General features: G+C 41.4%; 1 protein-coding gene across 2 annotated transcripts in view; it reads left to right on the plus strand.

Annotated features, from left to right (window-relative positions):
- The window catches only part of NPHP1 (nephrocystin 1), a 523,503-nt gene that overhangs the window by 268,655 nt on the left and 232,628 nt on the right, over window positions 1–22,220 (plus strand). For both annotated transcript variants that reach the window (XM_069234711.1, XM_069234712.1), the window contains exon 12: window positions 13,979–14,053. In XM_069234711.1, the coding sequence (XP_069090812.1) occupies window positions 13,979–14,053 (75 nt within the window). The remainder of the gene's footprint in view (window positions 1–13,978; window positions 14,054–22,220) is intronic.

Here is a 22,220-nt window from a genome sequence, read left to right on the forward strand (position 1 = left end):
CGACCCCACTCCCTCCACTTCCAAGGCCAAGCCCAACCCCCCTCCCCCCACTCCCACCCCCGCCCCTACCCACAGGCTAAACCCCCCTCTCTTCTAAGGGCAAGACCAATGACCCCCATCTAAGTTCACCCCTATGGACCACCCTCCAAGCCCAGACTAAAGGACCCCCATCCAAGCCCAAGGTGCCCCCCCGACAATACCCCCACATCCCTGAGGTGCCTGCATACCCCATTGATGCCCCTGCCCTGTGGAGGCCTGAACTTTTCAGTCAGGAGTCAAGTTGGGATGCCAAATTGTGTCCAGTGTGCTCTGGGCACTGTGGACTATTGGACTGGCCCTTGGGCCTGTGTATTCATAGATCCATTCAGAATTGTCACTTTTCTAATATATCTATGCCACCACACCATTGGTCCCGGCTTCCCTTCCACATGTATGTGTGGTGGTTGTGGGTATTAGCGTGTATGCGTGAGTTTATGTGTGTAGGTATGGGTGTTTGCGTGTGTGTGTGGGCGTGGCTTCCCATGTCTTGTGTGTATGTGTGTATATACTAACGTCGTTCCATCCAGTGTGTGCTAGGCTGGTGTACTTACGGTTGGTGTCATAGTCGCCATCGCTGATCCGGGAGTTGCAGGACCAGGTAGAGTATTGGGAGGAGTTGCAATTTGCATGCCATGGCGCCTACGAACATGCCTGTGTTCCTGAAGGTAGGTGTTCCCTTTTATATTGTTCGTTTACGCCAGGCTTTTGGTGGCGGTGGTTCCGCCCCAGAAATCCTGGTGGTGTGCAACCTTGTAATATGGTTGTGGCATACTGCCTGACCGCCAGGTTGAAGATGGCTGCTGCTTGGCACGCCAGCCCTTCCTCTGTGGTGGGCCAAACGGTGACTTGGCTGTGTTCTGCAGGTGCCTTTCCAGTACTTGTGATATGTCGGTCTTCCCCGCTGGGTCCGCGGCGGTGCGCCTGCCAACTCCACTGTGGCATTATGCTGACCGCCAGACTTGTACTGAGGGCCATAGTCTTTCTTCATTATTTCTAATACTGTTGTTTTTCATGTGACGATTTCCAAAATGCAGACCACCCTGAACAATACTAATGTTGGAAGCTAAAATCTTTTCACTCTGCATTGCTTGCACATCAATAGACTCCAATTGCACCTAACTTCCAAAGTGTGTGTCAGTACAGATGAGCGACTGAGGAGAGGATTAGTAACTGTCAGCCAGAGTCGATACACATGTACTGCCTCACATGAGCTTTGTGCAGATGGTGATAAAGTACCTAGCTTCCAGGAGCCTTCCCAAATTCTTGGCAACCATTTGAGTGTGACCCCTTAGGCTTAGTCTGATATACTCTTATTTATCTTTGATTATTGCGGTGATTCACTTCCAGTTGAATGCTACTCTATTCACCTCGGCAATGATGATTTCGGCCCATCTGCTGCCAAGTTTCTCTGGCTGCGTTTCTCCCCACCTACCTAATTTCTCACGATTTGTCTTCACTTTTCTTCCCTCCGTGTTTGGGTGCTGATGATGGCCTCAGCTGCAAGCTTGTTTCCAATCCGTTATTCGCGGCTCAGTTACCTCTAGGATGAAGTTAGTTGCTGCTCAGGACCTAATAATCCTGCCCCCTAATATACATTGTAAAAAAATGTTGTCCTGAGATTTTCAGTTTTGATTTGTGTTTTTGGATCATTAGAGAAGTAATTTAGCTTGGGTAGACATTGCTGATACGGGCCATATTTTATTCATCCTTCTGTGCCCATAGTCCCATATATCCATACATCCATACATTCTAGGCACTCTTCCTTCCACCTATCCATGTCAAAGTTTTTTTCCCTTCATATGCCCATTCACTTTTAGACATGCACTCTCTTACTTGTTTTGGGCAAATATCCGTCTATTCCTCATTTCTAAGCTTTCATTTTTCTTTTAATATGTCCGCAGATCAACTTCAAAGTATTTCTCAGTGCTTTAATTTGTAGGAATTCGCTCAGCTACGACCTCCTTTCCAGGTGTTGATCTATCCAACTTCCCCCCGCATTGCTTCAAGGCATTTATCTATCCATCAATGCATGTATTCATTCATGCATATATCCAGCTTTGCACCCACACATCAGTTGATACAACTGTCTATTTGTCCATAGAGTCACACTCTAATGCCTTCATAAATCCCACATCCCCCTATGTCCTTGCATCAATTAATTTTTCCATCCCTGTCCCTGCAACCCTAAATCTGCATGTGGGCATCAGTACTCCACAGAAATCTAATATCATGTGCCAGTGACAATCGGTCAAATACCTTTAATAATGACTAATGTGTGACTGCAGTGGAAAGACTCCAATATCATGGAAAGTGTGTTATGTCACCACAAATTGTGTTCCATTAATTAAGCTAGGAGGAAAAACTATTTCAACCATATCGATGACAGGACACAAATTAATTTTAATGGAGCCACCAATATTTTGTAATTGTATATTTGACAGAGACATGAAATAATTTGCATTCACTTCTGTACTGTCAAAGGTCACCAGTAAACATCGAAACTTTAAGTAAAAGTGACTACAATAAATTGAAAGATAAACTGCTTGAATTAACCTTTTTCAGGTGAAAAGGTGCACCCTAAGTCCCAGTTGTGGAATGACAAACTCTCTGGGGGCAGTACGATATCCCAAAGCCTCTAAGGGAGAAGGGAAGCAGGCCAACAGGCCAAAACAGCTCCAGATCTTCAACGGATGTCCCTCAAGCACTATTCCCATTACCTCCATTCAGTCTCTTTCATCCCCCATTACCTCCATACAGTATCTTTCTTCCCCCTTTTACCTTTGGGAATCCTGCAGCTTGGTTGGGATCGGTTGATGACTAGGAATCTTTAACCTACCCTTTTCAGCAGCATTTTTAACGCCTTGCAATTGGCAGGAGAGTCATTTGTACAAGTCTAAGTAAAGAGTGCTTCTGTAGTCCAGGCAAGAATTAAGTGCCAGGACTAAATGACTTGTGCATATAAACAGGGAGTAGCGTAAGGATTCCCTTGAGGTTGCACAATATGTCAAAGCAACGAGCAGCTACCTTCTCAATTTAGCAGTTATTAGGACGTTTTCAATCTGGCCAAATGCGTAGACTTTTTACTGCAGTTTTGGGAGCAGGCGGTGGACCCATATCCCTGCACCACCTGATTGGAGCTTAAATTCAGATAGGAAGGTTCTGTCCCAAATCTTCTCTGTCTGCCCTGGTGGCCAAAGGAGGATGGCAAAGTTGTCAGTGCTCTTATTTTCTTAGGTGGCCAGGGTTGGTGAGGGTGATGAGGTCCCAGGAATGAGTCCTGCCCCTTTAAAATTACAGCTGTCCTTCTTGTTCAGTTTCTGCATGGCTATGGCAGTTGGTGTTCTGATGCAGCCGCAAATCCTAATTGTACTTTCTTTCTGGTCCTCTGGTCTTATGGCTACAGTGCACACAAATGGCATACCATTCCTCTTATTGTTACTCACTAGGAGAAACAAAAATAGATGAATGGATTGGTTAAATCCGTTTTAAACTCTGATAATTATTTTGCCTCTTGTGATAGAATGCTCCCATATCAAAATGTTTTGCCTTCCTCATGAGATTGTAGAGAAGCTGAAAGGGAACGGACATGGAGAGCTTGCCTAAAGGAAATTCTAGAGCAGGCTAAGGACCTGGGTCGCATTTATTATCTAGAACATTTAAGAGGTTTCAGTTTCTTCTTTGTATCCTTTAGACACTAATTTAGAGGGTTTTGCTAAGCTAATTTGTTTGACATTTTGAGATTCATGTTGGGCTTGCAAATTGACTTGGAACGTTTTCTATTTAAAACAAATGCTTACGTCAGTACGTTGAAAGCAGCCAAATCTGTGATCAGGTGACCTCATCTGGGCATGGCTTACACCTCCATCACAACCCTGAGAACTACTTGTGAGTATCTTTTCAGTGATATGTACCACAAAAGAAATGACGAAGGAGAGGCAAATTAACTCCAAAAATGCAATTTTTCAAGTGCAGCCGGCAAGCATCTCCAGGTCCAGGTTTATGAGCTTGTCTCACTCAAAAAACACAGACCTAAATGAAAGCAGTCTTTCATCTTGAAATCATGATCGGCCAAAAAACCATTCTGATCTCTTGGGTTTATCAACAGTCACCATACTTTATCTCCATCCTTCATTACTGATGTGGTACTTAGGAAACGTGGTGTTTGATTTAAGGTTTGGTGATATACTGTGATTTTCTAAAGAAATGTCTAAAATAGACAAGAGTTCACCTGTGAAATTTCATCCATCATACTGTCTCTGTGCTTGAGAAAATTACTTCGGTGAATTATAATACGAATTTAGCACTTCCTCAGCAGTTCTGAGAATTTTCTGTAACTACCTAAACCTAGGTCAAGCTGCCGGTCTTGCAGGGAACAAACTGTTCTCACTGCTCCTGTTAAGTCACCCTTCCAGCACCAGAGACGTTTGCACAATGAAATACAAGTCTCATATGAGAGAATATTCACAAATAAACATAAACAAAATTCAGACTGTACCCAGAATTGATTGTAAGACCTGTGGATCATCAGTGAACCTTGCAAATGGATGTCGTAAGGGTAATGATGTGAAACGTGAGAGTATAATTTGGCCTCCTCTGGTTGTGTCTATCATATTGTATTCTGGGGGATGCGGACATTAAGGCCTCCTCTGAACCTGCTACAGTATATACCTTTGTAGCAGCCACTGTTGGAGCGTAGCTCTTATAATCAAAATTAACATGAAATGTTTATGAACTAATACATAATAATGCTGCATTGAAAATATATTAATGTGTTTTTACTAAACGTGAGTCTGAAATGTGCCCACGGGAAGTGGCCACCAATATATACAGGGACTGATAAAATTGACTAATAATGAGTTATTGATGCACTAATGTATGATTTTGTATTAGTATTAAGAGTTATACATTAAGGTTTTGCTAATTAATTCACTAGGACTTAGCATGAGTCGGGGCCTAGCTGCCCGGTTTCATATTAAATGTGTTTTTCTGACGTGCAGTGTGCTGACTTGCTGAAGGACATGTAATCGTATTTTTCCAGAAGCTAGAAGATGAGTGTAAGTGTAGTAGATCCGTTCTCATGAAACTCGACTTGCTCAAGGAAACATTCTTGCTGAATGCAGCAGTGTAGACTTGCAAAAGGTACAAGTTCGCCTAAACCGGTATAGACAATGGAACCACTGACTGGGGATGCAAGAGGACCACGAGAATAAGAAATCATACCGGACATTCTACCCGTTGGAGACGTCAATCACAAGAACCAATAAACTATGTGAGAACTGTTATGAGGTGATAATTTTGATGGTACGACTGGAAAACCATTGGATGGAGATAGTGGGGTGCCAAACCTGCCCAATTAGAAACTAGGGGACTATACCACAGAAAAGGGATAAAAACCTTTGACACGAGGAGCCATAGAGAGATGCCACTGCGAATTATTCTTGCTATGACCCAGACACTTTGTCACTCTGCCTAGAGACTTTGCTGTTTGACTCTTCAAACCATCCTCACCCTTACCTTGCCCGTTCTATACTTCTCCTCCTATGAGGGAAGTGTACCTACATACCCCGTCTTGCTGAACTTTGCTGTGTTTCCTGGCTGATGGCAAATCAACTGATGTCCTGAGGACGAAGACTGACTCTGTATGCTGACCCATTACGGAGGGTAACTATATGATGATGAAATTGTAATTGTCTGTTTGCCTTTCCTTTCTAGGTACCAACTGCTTCTTTTGACAGAGACCATAGTTAGATGTTTTCTAAATTTGTGTTACCAAAATTGTTTTGCATGAAGCCCAACATGCCACTGATAATTCGAGGTTAGTTAAGGGGTTCACTAAACGGACGCAAATAGACAAATGACTGAATCAATGCTTTGTTGAAAAGTGCACTAATGATACTCTGCTAAGGTTAACCTATGTTGTGTTATGTTCTAATGTCCGTGATCTTTGCTTTGATGAAATCTTATTCGAGTTGCCATATTATGACAATGCTAATGTGTTTCATGGTTTTGAGATTAATAAACTTACTAGTAGAATTGTAATCAGTAGGGAATAAACATCATAAAATCGTACTAAACTGGTGTGGTTATCCATGACTGAAAGGTCATGGTGGTTTCCGAGTCTTATTAATGTTACTGATCAATCTAATTGATTTGTTATGGTGAATATTGATGACGTTATTGACTTATTGATTGACATGGTGATCAGTTATCTCGTCTTAAGGTGTCTTCAGTCAGGGTCAAAATATTCATCGGCCTAAAACGAGTCCCGAGTGAATAAATTAACTAGTAAGGGAAGTGTTACCACCACCACTTTGTCACCTCTGTTGCTCTCGAAGTCCTGTCTCTCATTGGATCCTCTGGCAGAAACAGTGCTGTTCAGGTGCTTCCACATGTGTTGTGGAAAAATAATTCTAAAGTGTGATGCAGCACTGACTCTGCCTTATTCAGTTCACTGAAGGTCATCAAGTTTCTCGGACCCTGAGGCAAAAAAGGAGAACTAAAGAGTCTGTTGGTTGAGCCTGTCTAGAAGTCATCCATGTAGTTTTCAGGTGGATACACAGTATGACACATTTGCACCATTCTGCTGTCAAATCTGTTTTTGCGTTCTCCAGGAAATATGGGGCATGTTGCACTCACCAACTGACTTTATCTGTTTTTTGTGACAAGCTAGTCTTAGATGCCTTGTTGTCTAGTTCAATATATTGATAAAGAGGTCAATAGAATGTAGTAATTGTTCTTGACCTGTATAAACTCAATGTTCAAGATTTTTGTGGTCCCCCTGCTTAACTTTGTGTAAGTTAATGAACTGCAGATCTAACACTGACATCTTCTCTTTGAATGTCAGTTCAGGGCACGGAGTGTGCACCTTCATGAACTGCTGGAGGCAATGCTCTATACCCTTCCTTATATGTGCATTAAAAAAGGCATTCACAAGTGATGTTTTGATACGGGTCCTAAATTTTGTGGGTCTCCTCAGGCCTTTTTTCTTTTTTTCAGGAGCAGAAGTGTCTGGCTTGCTTTCAGTGTGGAGGGAATAAGGCTTTTCTCAGGAGAGGGGTTGATCAGTCCTAGGAACTGAGCGTTAAATGGCATAGAGGAAAGGAGTGGAGTGAGGCACGAGAGTTGATAGTGAGAGGAGGAAGGCACAAAATAGATAAGAGGTAAGGTAAGCACAAGACAGATTAGAGAAGAATGAAGCATGTCAGGTATGCCTTACCCCAGGAGATCCATGGGCATAATCATACATCTCAGCCTAACCAAATGACCTTTCCTGTCTATGGAGGCCAAATAGAAGTGTTTGCTTTGCCGAAATTCCAAGCAAGAGTAAATAGGAGCTGTTTATATCTTGGCCTTTTGTACCCAGGCTGCCTGTTGGTATGTGAATGTCGAAAATATATTGTTTTGGTATGTTGCCCAATGTAACAGTAGCTGATATCGGTCACCAAAGAGCAGGCATCCTAAGCCAATATTTCAGCTTTGGTTGCATCTGATATTTCCACCTCCACATTCCAGTTTGTGTTCTGTGGGCAAGCCCCATACAACTTAAAAACAAATTGAAACTTGTTTCGTCCTTTGCGTTTTTGGGCATGAGCTTTGCATCCGTTTGAATTTTAGCAGCCACAGCAGCAGAAGAGCAAGCTGACCCCTGTTCGAATAGCAGGTGATGTCCTATAATTGAAAAACCAATTTGGTGGCCATTCAGTTTCAAGTAATTTGGTGTGTTACCATCTTAAGCCTGCCTCTGTCACTTTCTCTATAGCTGAATCATGGGACTTTGTGAAGCATGACTATGTTTTGATGTTGAAAATAGGTTTTTGCACAGTGCTGTTCCAGTTGGCAGTATGCAGCTTGCTATGATGTTATTGTATTGATAGATGGTCTCAAGGCCCACATATTTTAGCTCCAACTGTTGGCCAAGCCTCTTGCTGAAATGTTTGATTCACATTTAGCCTTGATATTTTGGGGATGATAATGCAAGTGCCCTCCCACGGTTCACGTCAGGTGAGTATCATTTACAAGACTCAGCCATATGTGGATCTAAAAAAAAAAGTATAGTCGGTGGACTCATGGGCATACGGAAATCTACATACTAGTTTATACAATGACTCATGTTATAAGAGAAAACCCTCAGCAGTAGGTTGGGTTGCCTGGGAGAAAGAGAAGCGTACCTGGATGTAAGGATCCTTCCATCTGCAAAGCCACGAATTTACACCTTAATATTGGGGATCTTGTCTCTCACAACAAGTGCACAAGTTAACCAGTCCATCAGTAGGCTCTCTGCCAATGTGATAGGCTATCACAGTAGATGCAGATTCATTTTTCTGAAGTAGATCATTAGGAGAGCCAATTAAGCATTATCTTTTTTTGCAAAATAAACAAAACGCATGTGCTGTGGTGAAATTTCTTGAGAATGCTTGAGAAGTGCGAGGATTTTGATGCCTGCAATACATTCTTACTGCAGTCACTTAACAGTTTGAATTTTATGAAGCTTTGTGAAAGAATAAAAGGAGTGAATACTTTCTGTGGGGAGATGTATACAGTTTTCTCAGATGCTTGTTTGCAGCTACAATGTACTTGTAGATGCTTTAACCTCAATAGATTATCATAACATTTTTGTACACACTTTTGTTGTAATGGTTTAAAAGATGAATTGCTTAACTGGCCCCAAGAAAGTATCTAATGCCTTATATCTTTATACTTGGGTAACCACAAGTTTATAAAGGGGGTAAAGCGTTGCAGAAGATATGGTGCAAGAGGCAGGGACTTTTCATGTTTTTCTCACAATTGCAGAAAATCTGAAAAATGAATTTTTCTGTGAGGTCTCCTGTTAGCCCAGTCAGGGGAAGGGAGATCTACAGGTCCCAGATATATGCCTTATAATGTTCAGATGTTGAAAATATATAGTTTCACTGTGGTCTTTTGGTCGATATCTGCGACCAAAGTAAGAATGCCCCTAAAATGTCTACTTACTTGGATTTTAATTCCCCTCTCTGTGCTACATCTACGTTAGCATCTGTAGGCATGCCAAACATCGCTGGGCAAGATTCGTTTTTAATTCTGTGGTATGCAGATGAAAACCAAGGTGCAAATCTATCAAATTTCACTTGTTTCCCCCTGCCACGGAACGGAAAAACAGGCAAACTGCAGACATTCATCCTTCCGTGGACTGTGCTGTTCATGGGCATTTCAGATAGTTCACTTTAGTTCTGTTTTTGCCAGGGAGAACCACACAAATTTCACAATTAGCATGAAACGCCTGAAATCCTCCAATTTAGCTCGGCAGGTAAATTCAAAAGATGAGCTGATTTAGCCTGGTTGTAGTCCCCAAACTTGGTTTATCCATTCATAAAATTACTTGAAACATGTGCATACCCGGTATCTCCACTCCAAAAACCTAGCTTAACACTTTAGGGCTAGCCTCTTAAAGGAATGTGGTCCAGCTAGAATGCTATATCTTTTTCCACACAAATCTTAGAAAACCTGAAAATGTTCATTTTGTGTGCAACCTCTGGGCCCAAAAATCAGGGTGACCCACCACTAGATTCCTTATGATGTGCAGACATTGAAAATATATTGTTTTTTGTGGTTCTTAGGCTGATTTCTTCAAACAAACAGTATGTTCTCAAAGCCTATATATATTTCGGCTGCAGTTGCTAGTTTCCTTGCCACCTGCACTACAGTTGACTAGCGATAGGCATTACAACCCCTCTGTTAATATATGCATTCCTGCTATCTCTAAACTCAGAGCGCCCATAGATCTCAACAGATATGTACCCTTTTCCCATTGTTATTTTTTTTCCCGTGCGAGGGTTGGAAGGCAAGTGCCACATTTCTTTGATCACATGAAAAAAAAGGACTCACCTGGTTGAACATTCAAGGCAATTTAGTATAAAAAAAAATCTTCCCCTCATACTCGGCTCCAAGAATTTTTATTTGGATGGGCCAAGGGTCCATTTGGGTGGGCTGCTGCAGGCCCAATTTGTGACTTCTTGAGGTGGCCTACAATCCCTAGATTACATGATATCTACTTCAAAACATGTTTGCACAACGATACAAAGGATACACTTTGTGTGTATACATTGCATGTAGAGTTAACGGGTATTTTAATTGGCTGTCTACTCCCTTGCCACTAGGCATATATGCACCTATTTTGTGTGCCATGACAAATCCATTTCGCGGGAACATAACTAATTACCTGACTCTCGCACATATTTTGAAAGAGGACAGTCAGAAAAAATTGAAACAGTATGAGAGCGCTGACGCCAGGCAGAGATGACTAGTTGAGGTACTACAGTCCAGGGAAAGAGAGGACAGATATGAAGATACAGATGGAAGGAGAAGGAAGCATTACTTGGCACACAGATACATTTCTTTTGCACTCTGTAGAAACAGATTATAGGCGATTGGGATCCTCTCAGTCGGACAGACTCCTTCATAGAGTACTATGCCTGGGTGAAGGGAACATGTTGTATTCTTTACCCAGGAAACCAAAAAGTCAGGAGTGTTTGGACAACCGGACTCTTGAGCAGTCAGCAGACCTTCTTATGAACAGAACTGCAGCTCCACTTGCTTGTGATTTCTGAATAAGGAGAAAGGGAATGCTGAAAAATGAAGCAGATATGTACGATTCCCTCATGGCCACTCATCCAGTGAGGCATGCACTGGCTATATGATTGGTATAATGCGTGCTGCATCCTGCAGTATATTACTGTGCACATCATCCACATAGTAAAATAAATAACCACAATCAGAACCCATACCCAGCAACATAAATAATTGAGATGCAGATGGACCATAGCAGCCCCAGGCCTCAGTGCCACTGCAGCTGCTGCATCATTGGTAGGTACACCTCTGCGCTTATAAAACAGCTCCACCGGAATGTGTGCTCTGCCCTTTGTCATAATTTCTTCTATGTTCCCAGACAGCGGATCATATAATATGATAACATTAGTCAATGATGGTCTGTGTTTGTGTTGCATTCTCTAATGATCCTGCAGTACAGGAAGGCTTTTGTCAACACACTTATACTTTTTGTTAATGTTGTCCACATTCCATCCATCTAAAGATGTACTTGTGCACATTCCTCCTCTTTACCCTGAGTTTCTGGTTGACCGCCTTGGACATAGACTGTGTCAACTCCAACATGGATGCATGGAGAGAGCAGATACACACTAATGCCAGCCTTTTTGGTGGTCTGCTCTGAAACTAAGAAATTTGTCTAGATGAGGTACAGGCTGACTTCTGTATTTGGTAGCTGAGCGGACTGGCCTTTTGTCTCTGGCATTTTCTCATGAAGCTGTGGGTCTGGGCCAATAGAGTCCTGCTTCTGAAGAGCCAGGGCTGCCTTCAGCAAGGGCTCAGGAGAGGTAAGCAGCCCACTGAAAGCTCGAGCCAGATGTCTGGCTTAGTTAAAGGTCCTCTGGAAACCCTGAGGCAAAAACAAGCCGAACTTCTATTTGGCTTCTTTTTCCTGCTGCACAGGGTTATAACGTCATATGCCAGGAATACAGGAATAACAGACAAAACATTGATCTTTAATGCAAAACAGTAGAATGAGATACTCACCTAGTGGCTGAATAGCACAATGTGAAACTAGAAAACCTGGGATCAATCCTGGCTTTCCTGCTTCACCAACTTGTGTGAGTGTAAGTGAATATTTATTTCCCCAAGCCTCCTTTTTTCCTGATCATGCTAGAGGGCACCTTGAACTTCATGTGTTCAGGATGTGCATTATACAAACCCAACCTTTTCTGTTTGATTTAGCCTACTATAGTGGTGCTCCATTGGCACTAGGAATCTAAGCCATACTTCGGACGCACATGACTATTGACTTGCCTTTTAATTCACTAATAGCTTTGTGCATGAGGGAAAAATGGTTCCGTTGATATTAAACACAATCACTTTAATAAGTATCTCTCAATCCAGTGATATAATCTGATGCACTAAGGTGCAACGCTCGCGCATGTTAAAGAAAAGCACTACTTTTAATGTTGAAGAGATTTTATCTTATTTTACATGAGATTTCTTGTGGAAGTTACATGGCACACACTTTCAGGACTCAACTCATTCCCAGGCTCCTAGAGCAAAGCCATACACTTGACTATTCCATTTAATTTGTTGGCTCACCCACCTCTAGAGCTAGGCCCATGTGTCTTGCCTGTCTTGGGGCCCTCCTTGTCTCTCCTGAGCTTTACAAGGCCTTGTAAGATCCACTCTTTTCCAAGTCTCTTCCTAAATGTTAACCTCAAAAGTAACTTTCCCCTTTTATTGTTAAGAGAAGATTTTTGGGTGGGAGTAGCAGGCGAGAAACAGTTTGGTATTCCTCTGTGCTGGTCTTCGGAGATGGATTCTCTACACTACTATGCGCCTGACCATGGAATCTGCAAAGCACCTCCTTCCAGCACTGATTATCTATTCATTTGCTACCATTGCTCTCCTGTGTGCCTAATCGGTCAGCTGACCTTGGGCCCCAGTCAGTTATCAGCACCACCTCCCTCAACTTTCTTTTCCTCCTTTATGTTACAATATTACAAGGGTTGTTATTAGGCTAAGGCAGAATTACAATGTCCCTTTAGTAAATCACCTAGGGTCATACAGTGGCCGTTTCCGATAGTAAATATAAGAAGTTCGCACTTTAAAATGCATTCTACAGTTTCCTGGTGACCCACCTGATAGTTATAGAAACAAAAAAGCCATGTTAATAATTAAACAAACTATTTTACACTAATTATTATGTATCATGGTTAAGCCTTTGCAGTTTCTTAAAACATGAACAAGTGGCCAGACACTCCTGCAGCGTCCCCTTACCTGCTTGGAACTTTAATGTTGATCTCTGCCTCACAGCGCAATAAAGCAGCAGCTGCAGGGTATGGACGTCAATGCACCAAAATGCCAGGAGTAGCGGAAGTGACATCACACGCTATTTCATCTTTACTTCACTCATACACATACTCTTACACAAACAAACATTTCACACATACACACACTCTTTTACGTAAACACTCTCACCTGAAAGCATGCACACAACGTACACTTACGTGTTTTTTACTTACCTCAGCTAGCAAGAAAGGTCATATTCCAGCTAACTGTACTCCACTTTTTATTACCTGAATAGTGAATAATATATATTCACTAATAGGGTAATAAAAAACTAATTGAAAAATAGGATGTGGAGCTCCAAGCATAACAACGAGCTGCCACTGTATTCCTGGCACTGATTTTGCCACCTTTGAGGCCAGCGGGCGAAGAGGCAGTGCCAGGGGTCACAAGGGACAAGCTGGGGTCGCAAGTACGATGACATCCTTGCTGCAGTGTTCAGGAAAGGTATCCCTCTATGAGGATTAATTTATTTTCGCCTCCAACACGAAGACACTTTTAATTTAGTATGTGTATTTATTTTTATTGACTTTTATGCCATCACTGGGAGGTTCAAGGGTCATGTTTGTGTGGGCCTGGCCCACCAGCTAGAACCGGGCCTGCTTCCCCTTGATCTTGCAGTTAGATGTTTAAGCAATAAAAACTCAGGATTGTGTCGAAGAACATAGTTTGTTGGAATGCACTACAAGACATGAGTAACCACCAGATATCAACATTTGGAAACGTGCTGTCTCTCACACAAGGGCTGACAAACACAATGACAGTGAATTGGCCACAGTTCTCTAGAGACATTGTAATATTTATTTGAAAGATGTACTGCAAGTGTTAGGACACAAGGTGTATTTTCTAATTCAAATGTGGATATCACAGGGACATTGTCCATATTTATGGGTTAAGTGTGAAGTCAATGAATTATGAGTGAGCCCTATGCATAAAGAACTGGACTAATGTATTTTCTTAGTGATAGGATAGTTTACAATGTGGAACCTTGTTTATCCCAATTAAATGTGACTGAACACTGGAAGTATAACGCTATATAACCTGATTTCATATTTCATTGTAGGTGCTGAGTAACATCCATACAGTCCGAGCCACATGGCAACCGAAAAATGCAAAAACATGGACCTTTTCTCCACGGGTATGCACAAAACGTAGCAAATTGATGTTTAATATGACTGTTTTAGTTTGTTTTTCTCAAATATTATGCTTTCTGCGTTGTGTTGTTTATCCATACCAAACCTCCAATTTCTTTCAACTTTGCTAATCCACCTATGACAATGAGGCATTCATTAAAATCTGTCTTCTGCACCAATAAGGTTCAAGCAAAAGTGGGCAAGATTATTCTTACTCCCCTTTCCAAGCTTCACTGTTCTCTGTGTAGTTGTAAACACATAATTGAACAAACTCTGGAAAGCCAATTAGGTATGGATTTAATTGTAATTGCATTTATATAGTGCCTACTACCCCAGACAAGACATTGAAGTGCTTTACGCCGGGCAGCATGCTGCTTCAGACCCCAAAAGTTAGTGATTAGTCCTGCGTTATTGGTTATAGTTGGTTATTGGGCTTACTCTTGAATTCTATTAAATCATTTTGTTTTCTCTGTGATGGATTAAAGTAATACAAGTTAGATGGGGTAATTAGTGAGGAAATGGGGTACGTGAGTCCACCCAGGTGTTTGGTAGGGTTAATAGGTGAGCTAGAAGGGTTTAGGTAGTGTTAGGTTGCAGGGATATTACTTTCCAAAAAAGGAGAGGGTGTGATCTTTAAAATGAATCGTGGACAAAATGCAGAAATACATCAATAGACTTTAAGGCCAAAATGCATGTGACAAAGAGAAGATTCTACTCCAGATGATGTAAAGGAAGGAGAGAGGCATTTGAAAGGGAAAAAGGAGAGGTGACAGGCAGAAGTTTGAAGTAAAAGGTAATTTTTTATGCCAGATTTTAGGAATATAGAGGGCATTTTTTGACACAGCTTGTAATTTGAGGTAGCAGGACTGTAGCAAGATAACATTATTTGAATATGAAGGGAGTGCTATATTGTATACGTTTCATAGGCACTAGAATAAGATGAACTGTCCACTTGCTGGGCTACCACTAGACCACAGCTTCAGCAAGAAGAGTTGTCAGCTGCGGGGTTGGAAATGTAAAGTAATGGCTGGATGCATACATTGAAGAGAGATTCTGCAAATGCTGGAGTGGATGCCTATTGATGTTCATCTCTCAAGTTTGGCTCACAGTATTACCTGTGGTTAACATGGCGCGAGATGGAGAGTGTGGATAGGTGTCCAGACAAAGGAAGTGTATTGCCTGCATTCCTGTGGGTGGAGATCCAGACTTTGAGGTGAGGGGCATCCCTTCATTTTGAAAATTCAGTATAGGCTTTTTAACCACGGGGCTGCTAATCAAACTTTCTGAAGCACTGCCATTTGTTAGATGGTAGAGGTGAGAGAGGGACTACAGATTCAGTTATGCAGGGTGAAGGGGACCTTTCAGGAGAGGCCATGTGACAAAACATGGAAACGTAGGCATGCTAAAATATCGATTGCATGCAGTAGCACGTTAAAGCGGTGCCTTCTTGATTTGCCAATACATGGTAGTGGTCGTGGCAATAGTGTTGTTGGTGGTATTAATGCTGATGGTATTGTTGAATGTAATATTAATGGTGTTCGTTGTGGTATTTGTGGTTATGGTTGACATTTGAATGTGGTGTTGGTATGTTGGGGAACTGGTATTGTTGGTGTCTGTTGGCAATGCTACTGTTGGTGGTGGTATTCGTGTTATTGATGCTAGTATTTGAGGTGATTTGGTGGTGATGTTAGTAGTGATATTTGTTTTGATGGTATTAGTGTAGGTGGTGTTGGTTGGTTTGGTAACAGTATTAGTGGTGTGTGGTATTAGTGGAGGTATTGGTGATTGTCTCAGCAGTATTGTGGTATTAATGTTGAGAACTCCCCAAATCGAAGGGCACACCTGGAAGGATTTCCTTATCTCTAACGGGTTCTTGCTTATTGTATCCCCTTCTGAGAGAAGGAAAATGGAAATGTGTCTCTCATTCTTCTTCATGACCATTTAGGCTCCTCTGGAGTGTTCCAGTTCAGCCAACACTGCAAGGGAAACTCTTATTTGGGGGGGGTTATTTGTAGATGCTTTGACACTCACCCTGCCCTCTGGAAATAGTGAATACACATAGCTGTTGGGATTTTATAATAATAGGTTTTTTATTATGTACACTCACCGTGTGTATCAGAATCATGGAATTTATTATAGTATTCTCAGGAGCCATAACATAAAGTGAGATGAACATGAAAATATTTTATAGATAACATCCCTAATATCTGTAATGAATTGACCTGAACTCTACCTAATGCCTATTTCTCATTGTTATCAGCTTCAGGGTTATTTTATTAGGCAAATGATTAGTATTATCCCTAAGTGATGTACACCAAATCATATATAACCACTGCAAACCTCAAATACCTCCAGGTTCTCCAGCATTTCCTCCAAACTGCCAGTCTTTGTCTGCCCAACCAACTTTTACAAAGGATCAAAACAAAGGCAGCATCCTTACAACCACACACCATGAATGGTGTAGCGTGCTACTAATGTAGGCAAACACTTCAGCACCACACACAGGGGTAGAAGGCCCTATCTACATGTTGCAATACAATACAGTACACATTCGAAGTCAGGCAAAGATGGCATCGTAATTTTGCTCATGACCTATAGTTCTCCGGACCGTAGAGTGGAAGTTTTATCTTTGTTGCATTTTTTTGTTTTTTGTTTTTTGTTAACACAACTAATGCCAACCTGCTTCTAAAATAGTATGGTGATCTTGCACACTACGCTGGCTATCATCAGTATTCAGGTCACTGTTTTTCTTGGCCATAAGCCTGTCACTCACTCTAAAGAGTTACAGCATTCATGTTTGCAATACAGTTTGACCTGAGTTGAATGTACCATGCTTATGTCATCAAGAAAGCACAGTCACATATGTCAATGGTGTAGCAGCTGTAGTGGTGGTGGTAGTATTGATCATAGTATGGTATTGGTAAAGTGATATTACTGGTTGGGTTATTTGTGGTGTGGTGCTAGACAAAATGCAGTTTTGAGACCATGTGAACGTCAGCTGCACACCTTAGTCATGGCAAAGCCATTTATAAAATGCCTGCTGTAAACAAAAGTTTGCTCTTTCAATACAGTGCTTCTGTGACACGATTTTGTGACAAGGAGTGATTGATGAGTGTACCTTTTACATGTAAAATAGTCCCTCATGCTTTGCAATGCGGTTTTGGTGTAGGTGTTCTTGTTGGTGATGATGCCACTGGATGTGGTGTGGTATGATAGTCTTTGTGGTGGTGGTACTGTTATTGTTGGTGACTGAGGAGGTATCTGTGGTGGTGTTATAGGCAACAGTTTATTATTGTAGGTGGTGTGGCATTGGTGGATGTAGTACTGCTGGTGGTGTTGGTATGATAAACAAAAAGGCATTGGGAGAAGTGGTTAGGCTTGTATTTGAATCATGACAAAAGTGTTCAGAAGTGTCTGCGGCAAGAACATTTTTGATTTCTGAACACAATTAATGTATGAGGTAAGGAATCGAATGTGAAATAAAACATGAAGGTAAAACTACCTTTTAGACATAGAATAGTCTCTCAGGCTTTGCAGTGTCGGTATTCCATTGAAGGTGGAAGGGTATGCAGAGGATCCCATTAGAGGAAGCCGGAAGAGAAACACTGTAGATTTATGATGTGATTTGACAATGCCTCAAGCCAGTGACTCTAAGAGGCTGATTCCTATAAAACTATCGATGAAGTGTGTCTACTCAAAGCCCACACTATATTGTTCGTAGTAGGTTTTACACACTGTGCTGTCAGATTTTGTAGAATACAACAATAGTGATGTCAGCAGACTGTGAAGCCTGGATTAACATGGGATTAAGGGTAGGCCAGTGGCATTGAAAACTCCCAGGAATTGGTCCTTCTGCTAATACTTTTTTCCTGAGATCTCTAGCCTCTTTGCTTCACAGGTGTAAGTCAGACCCGCAGCATTTATAACGTGCGCACTACCTAAAGGTTTCTGGGGGTCGGTCTGTAAAAAGGTCTAGAAGTTTTTAGAATGGCAGCATTTGTTTGACAACTGCAGTTGCAAAGTCCCTATATTGAACTGGATTTGGACGAAAACTGCATCTTAGTGAGAAGGAGTTAACAATTACCCATCTCTCCAGGAAACAGAATACTTTAGAACAACAGAGTTGTAAAGGATGACAGTTCGCTTACCCTGGTCTGGTGCTCTGTCCTCATAAATTATACAGTACTTTGGGGTACAAGATTGACTATAGCAACAGCACTCTAGTTTGAACCATGTTTTTACTAGACAACATAAAAGGCTTTTGTTCATTAATGAAATCACACAATTCCTACTGATGCTTCATAGCTAACCTGCTTTAAGCATGGTACATATGAGCGTCCACACTGACTGAACATTCATAGGTGACATTTCCATTTCCAGCAATACAAATGGGGCCGCGCTGGATAAGGGGAGAAAACATTGTTGGCTTTCAGAGTGGAAGCAGTCTTATTGGCTATATGAAAATTATCTTACCTATCCAGGAGATGATGTTCGAAATATAGTTACATGGATGAACAAAGTAACTGGCCCTAGAACATGCATCGTCCCTCAGCAAGTTGGACTGATTTTCCTAAACTATGTAGATAATGCACAATTCAACTTTGATATAAGGTGCTCTTTCAACAACATGATAGTGGATGAGTAAAAATGTTTTCAAACGTAATCCCCCTAAATTAGAAATTCTACTGATCGAAGTGGGCTTCCATCTCTGGGGATTTTATATATGGCCTTCAGTGATTTGGGCCTGTCAAAAGCCAGTGACCATCATCCTGAATCTTGGTACATTGTAGATGCTGATCTTTCACTGCTTCCTCATTGATCTAGGTCTTTGTGCCTCAGAAAGGTGACTGCTGCCTCTATTATGACAGTGACATAACCACAGTGTGTCCCCAGTCTGCTTCCAAGAACCATGTGCCTTTTTAGTTTAAGGATATGTGTCTCCTGACAGTCTGGGATGTGCAACATACTCCTTCCAGTGGACCCTACAGTTTACTGCACAGCCATGGAGGCCTGCTGCAGCCCAGACATGAGATTAGCTCCACAGCCTGTGGCCTTAGCACTGGTGCTTCCCTGTATTCCGGACCCTGGCCTGCTTCACCACATGGTCTGGGGGTGCCTGCTGTGTTTTTGTTTATTTTCTTTTTTTGTGGGAGATATCCTACGTCTTCCCACTTTAGTTTTCATTAAGAAAAACAGTTAACTAAGAGCCCCCTGGTTTCTACAAGTCTATCCATAGTATTGTTTTATTTTACGTCCTGTCATCCTGCCAAGAACCATATGTGATCAGCTGTAGAGCTCTGGGATATTCTTATGCTCCATGTTTAGGACAGGTGAGTCTCCTGTCTGCATCTGTGTGTGCCCTGTTTATTTACTTTACTTAAACTAATGTATCATGCATAGCTTTGACTGTCATTTGTCATTTTGAATTTGAAGTAACACTCCTATTCCAAACCAGTTTTACATGGCTCAATTGGTTACAGATTTCCGAAAGATTTGATATTAATTTATCGTGCCATGGATAACTTAAAGGATAAGTGCATCTCTGCATCATGAATTACGAATTAAAGTACTTAGTTATGTGGTCCTGCAGTGACTATCTGCGGGACAAAACTTCAAGGCTTTCCTGGACCATGGGCTTTGCAAGACAAGTAACAGGAGCATTTTTGGGCCTGCTTGAAACCGGTGAATAGATGTGAGCAGGTCTAATCACTTTGCCCTATCCACCCTTGCTTTTCCTTGGGCTTTATCTCTATGCAGTGGAACGAAGAAAGCATGTGTTTTTGATAAAAGAATTACCAGTAGCAGCAGAGCTGTGATACATAGGTGTTTTTTTGCAATTGGGATTTAATATAAAGTAAACTGTGTGGCTTCCCCAGCTGTAAGGCTGCTTTTACAGATCTATGGTTAATTCACACTACCGGGGAAAGGAGAGTAGAGCACATGTGTGGATTGGTTTATGTGCACTTCTCAATACCATATAGCCTAACCCATTTAAGAATCCCCTTCCTCTCAGATCAAGCCTGCAAATAAGAGGATAAGGGACAAATCTCTACTTCACATAAATAAAACAAAGCTTCCCTGCTTTGTCTACTGGAGGATGTATAAATAACACCACACAGATTGTCCAGCTTTAATTTTGAAATTGCTCTAAGTGAATGGAAGACCGCCTCCGGAAGAGAACCTCAGAGCTTTGGGGTCATGATCTGCTCTCTACAAAATACAACTTGAGGCCTAAAGTGCTTAGAGCTATAACTTCCTGGAGATGAGGAAGCATGTATCCGTGTTGAACTTGTTGCCAGTTATTCAAAGTGGACTAGTGCAATAGGCTCATTGTAGTTCTTAAGGCACTGTACTGGAACCAACTGGAAAAACAACCTGTACTTATATAGCGTACTCTAAATCTAACAGAGAACATTACATACAGCACAGTAGGAAACGTGCATACAACAGAGGTAGAAGATACCCTTGAGTAGAAAACATACATTAAAATGAGAAATGGCACACAAAGACAAACCTTTGAAGCATATCAGTGCACATTAGGGTTTGGGGAGAAGAGAACAAGAGTTCCTTTTAAGTAGCAATAGAAAGGGACAACCTGTTTAGATCTGGGATAGACGGACATGTTGGTTCTTTAGTTGCTTCCTGTAAGCAAAGAGGGCGCGTTGGATTCTTAGTTGATTGGAAGAGAACTTCAGTCGGAGTTCACTGTTTAGTATAAAGAGCAGTTCTGGGCAGAGAAAGTTCTGAGCTTAGAAATCTCATTTCATGGTGAATTCTGACTTTGAATACTTCTCAGGCCTCTGGATATTTGTATCAGAACTGAGATTTAGGGTTAACAGTTTAGATTAATCTCTATGTGACTTTTATTTTGAAATCCCCATGATGCGATTCTTTTGACTTTTTGTGAAGAATGCAAGTCCTCTTCTGGGGTTTCTGAAGACTCGTCTGAAAAGGTATAGTCTTGTAGGTACAAGAATAGCGTGATCTTATTCTGAGCCTTTTCAATATATTTGCTATGCCATTAATGTTGTGTACACCTCTCTGAAATGCATGCAGGCTCAACTCAATGTAATGGTACAATACACTTATAAAGCGAGACTGCCAATATCTTCCTGGCTCTTTGTGATTTATATTGTTAGTCTAACTGGGCTGATGTTCCTGGTCAGACTGCCACTAAAGTGATTAATTTTGTTTTTTTACAAATCCGACCTCTCCCAGACTTGTATTACAACACTTTTTTCTAGTTGTTAGTTATTGAACAGTTCTATTTTTTGTTGTTGTAATTATTTAACCCTTTGATTTGGTCTATTTTTGGGCCATTTGACTAATTATGGTTTTATCTGTGTATCTAAAATTGGCTTTGCCCTTTACACTTTACATATTTTGTTTAACTACATTGTCACTTGTTGATTTTGTTATACACAAATATCTCACGCACATGTTGCTGTGAGTTGCCTTGCTATACAGCCAAGGTAGTAATCATGCGGCAGTGATACTCAAGATTTACCAATATGCTCCTTTCTCTTTAGGCAATGCATTAGCTTAATCAGAGCTGAATTCTATACTATGATCACTCCTAAATATTCCACTGGTAGGATTCCCTGGAAGGATTTTTTTGCGCAATGATGAACTTTGAATTGACATGGTTTTTCAGTAGTATCCATTGGAGATGTTTAAGTACTGGAATTTCTTTGTGCCTGATCAGCGATGCCACAAATACTTTTTAGGCTGTTTTTCGGTCTTATTCACCAGTGTGTTTATGACCTTGTAAAAGGTGTTGCAGTGGTCCAGTGTTGTTCGGCAGGGGGTGCTTTGGGGATGCAAGATCTAGTTTTGGGAAGAATTTGTTTAGCCTGAAGACTGTCAACAGGTTGAGAAAACGTATTTGGGTGGCAGCTTTCTCTTAGGAATTATACTGAGAGTGTTAGACTCTTCATTTTCTTTGGTATGATGCTATTGTATTCAATTTTGTCTTGTTAATGATCTAGGAAATGGGTAGTAAAGGTGCTCTGAGGGCATCTAGATGTTACCTCGGATCTGCTTGGTCATTGCCAGAGAAGCCTTGATAGAGCTGCGTATTTTCTGGGTACGTGTGCAGCCCAAACCTTTCCATACTTCTTGAATTTCAGTCTGGTTTTGTATATTTTTTCAATTGGAAGTGTATGCATTTGG

Source organism: Pleurodeles waltl, chromosome 5 (assembly GCF_031143425.1).
Source record: "Pleurodeles waltl isolate 20211129_DDA chromosome 5, aPleWal1.hap1.20221129, whole genome shotgun sequence".
Lineage (NCBI taxonomy): Eukaryota > Metazoa > Chordata > Amphibia > Caudata > Salamandridae > Pleurodeles > Pleurodeles waltl.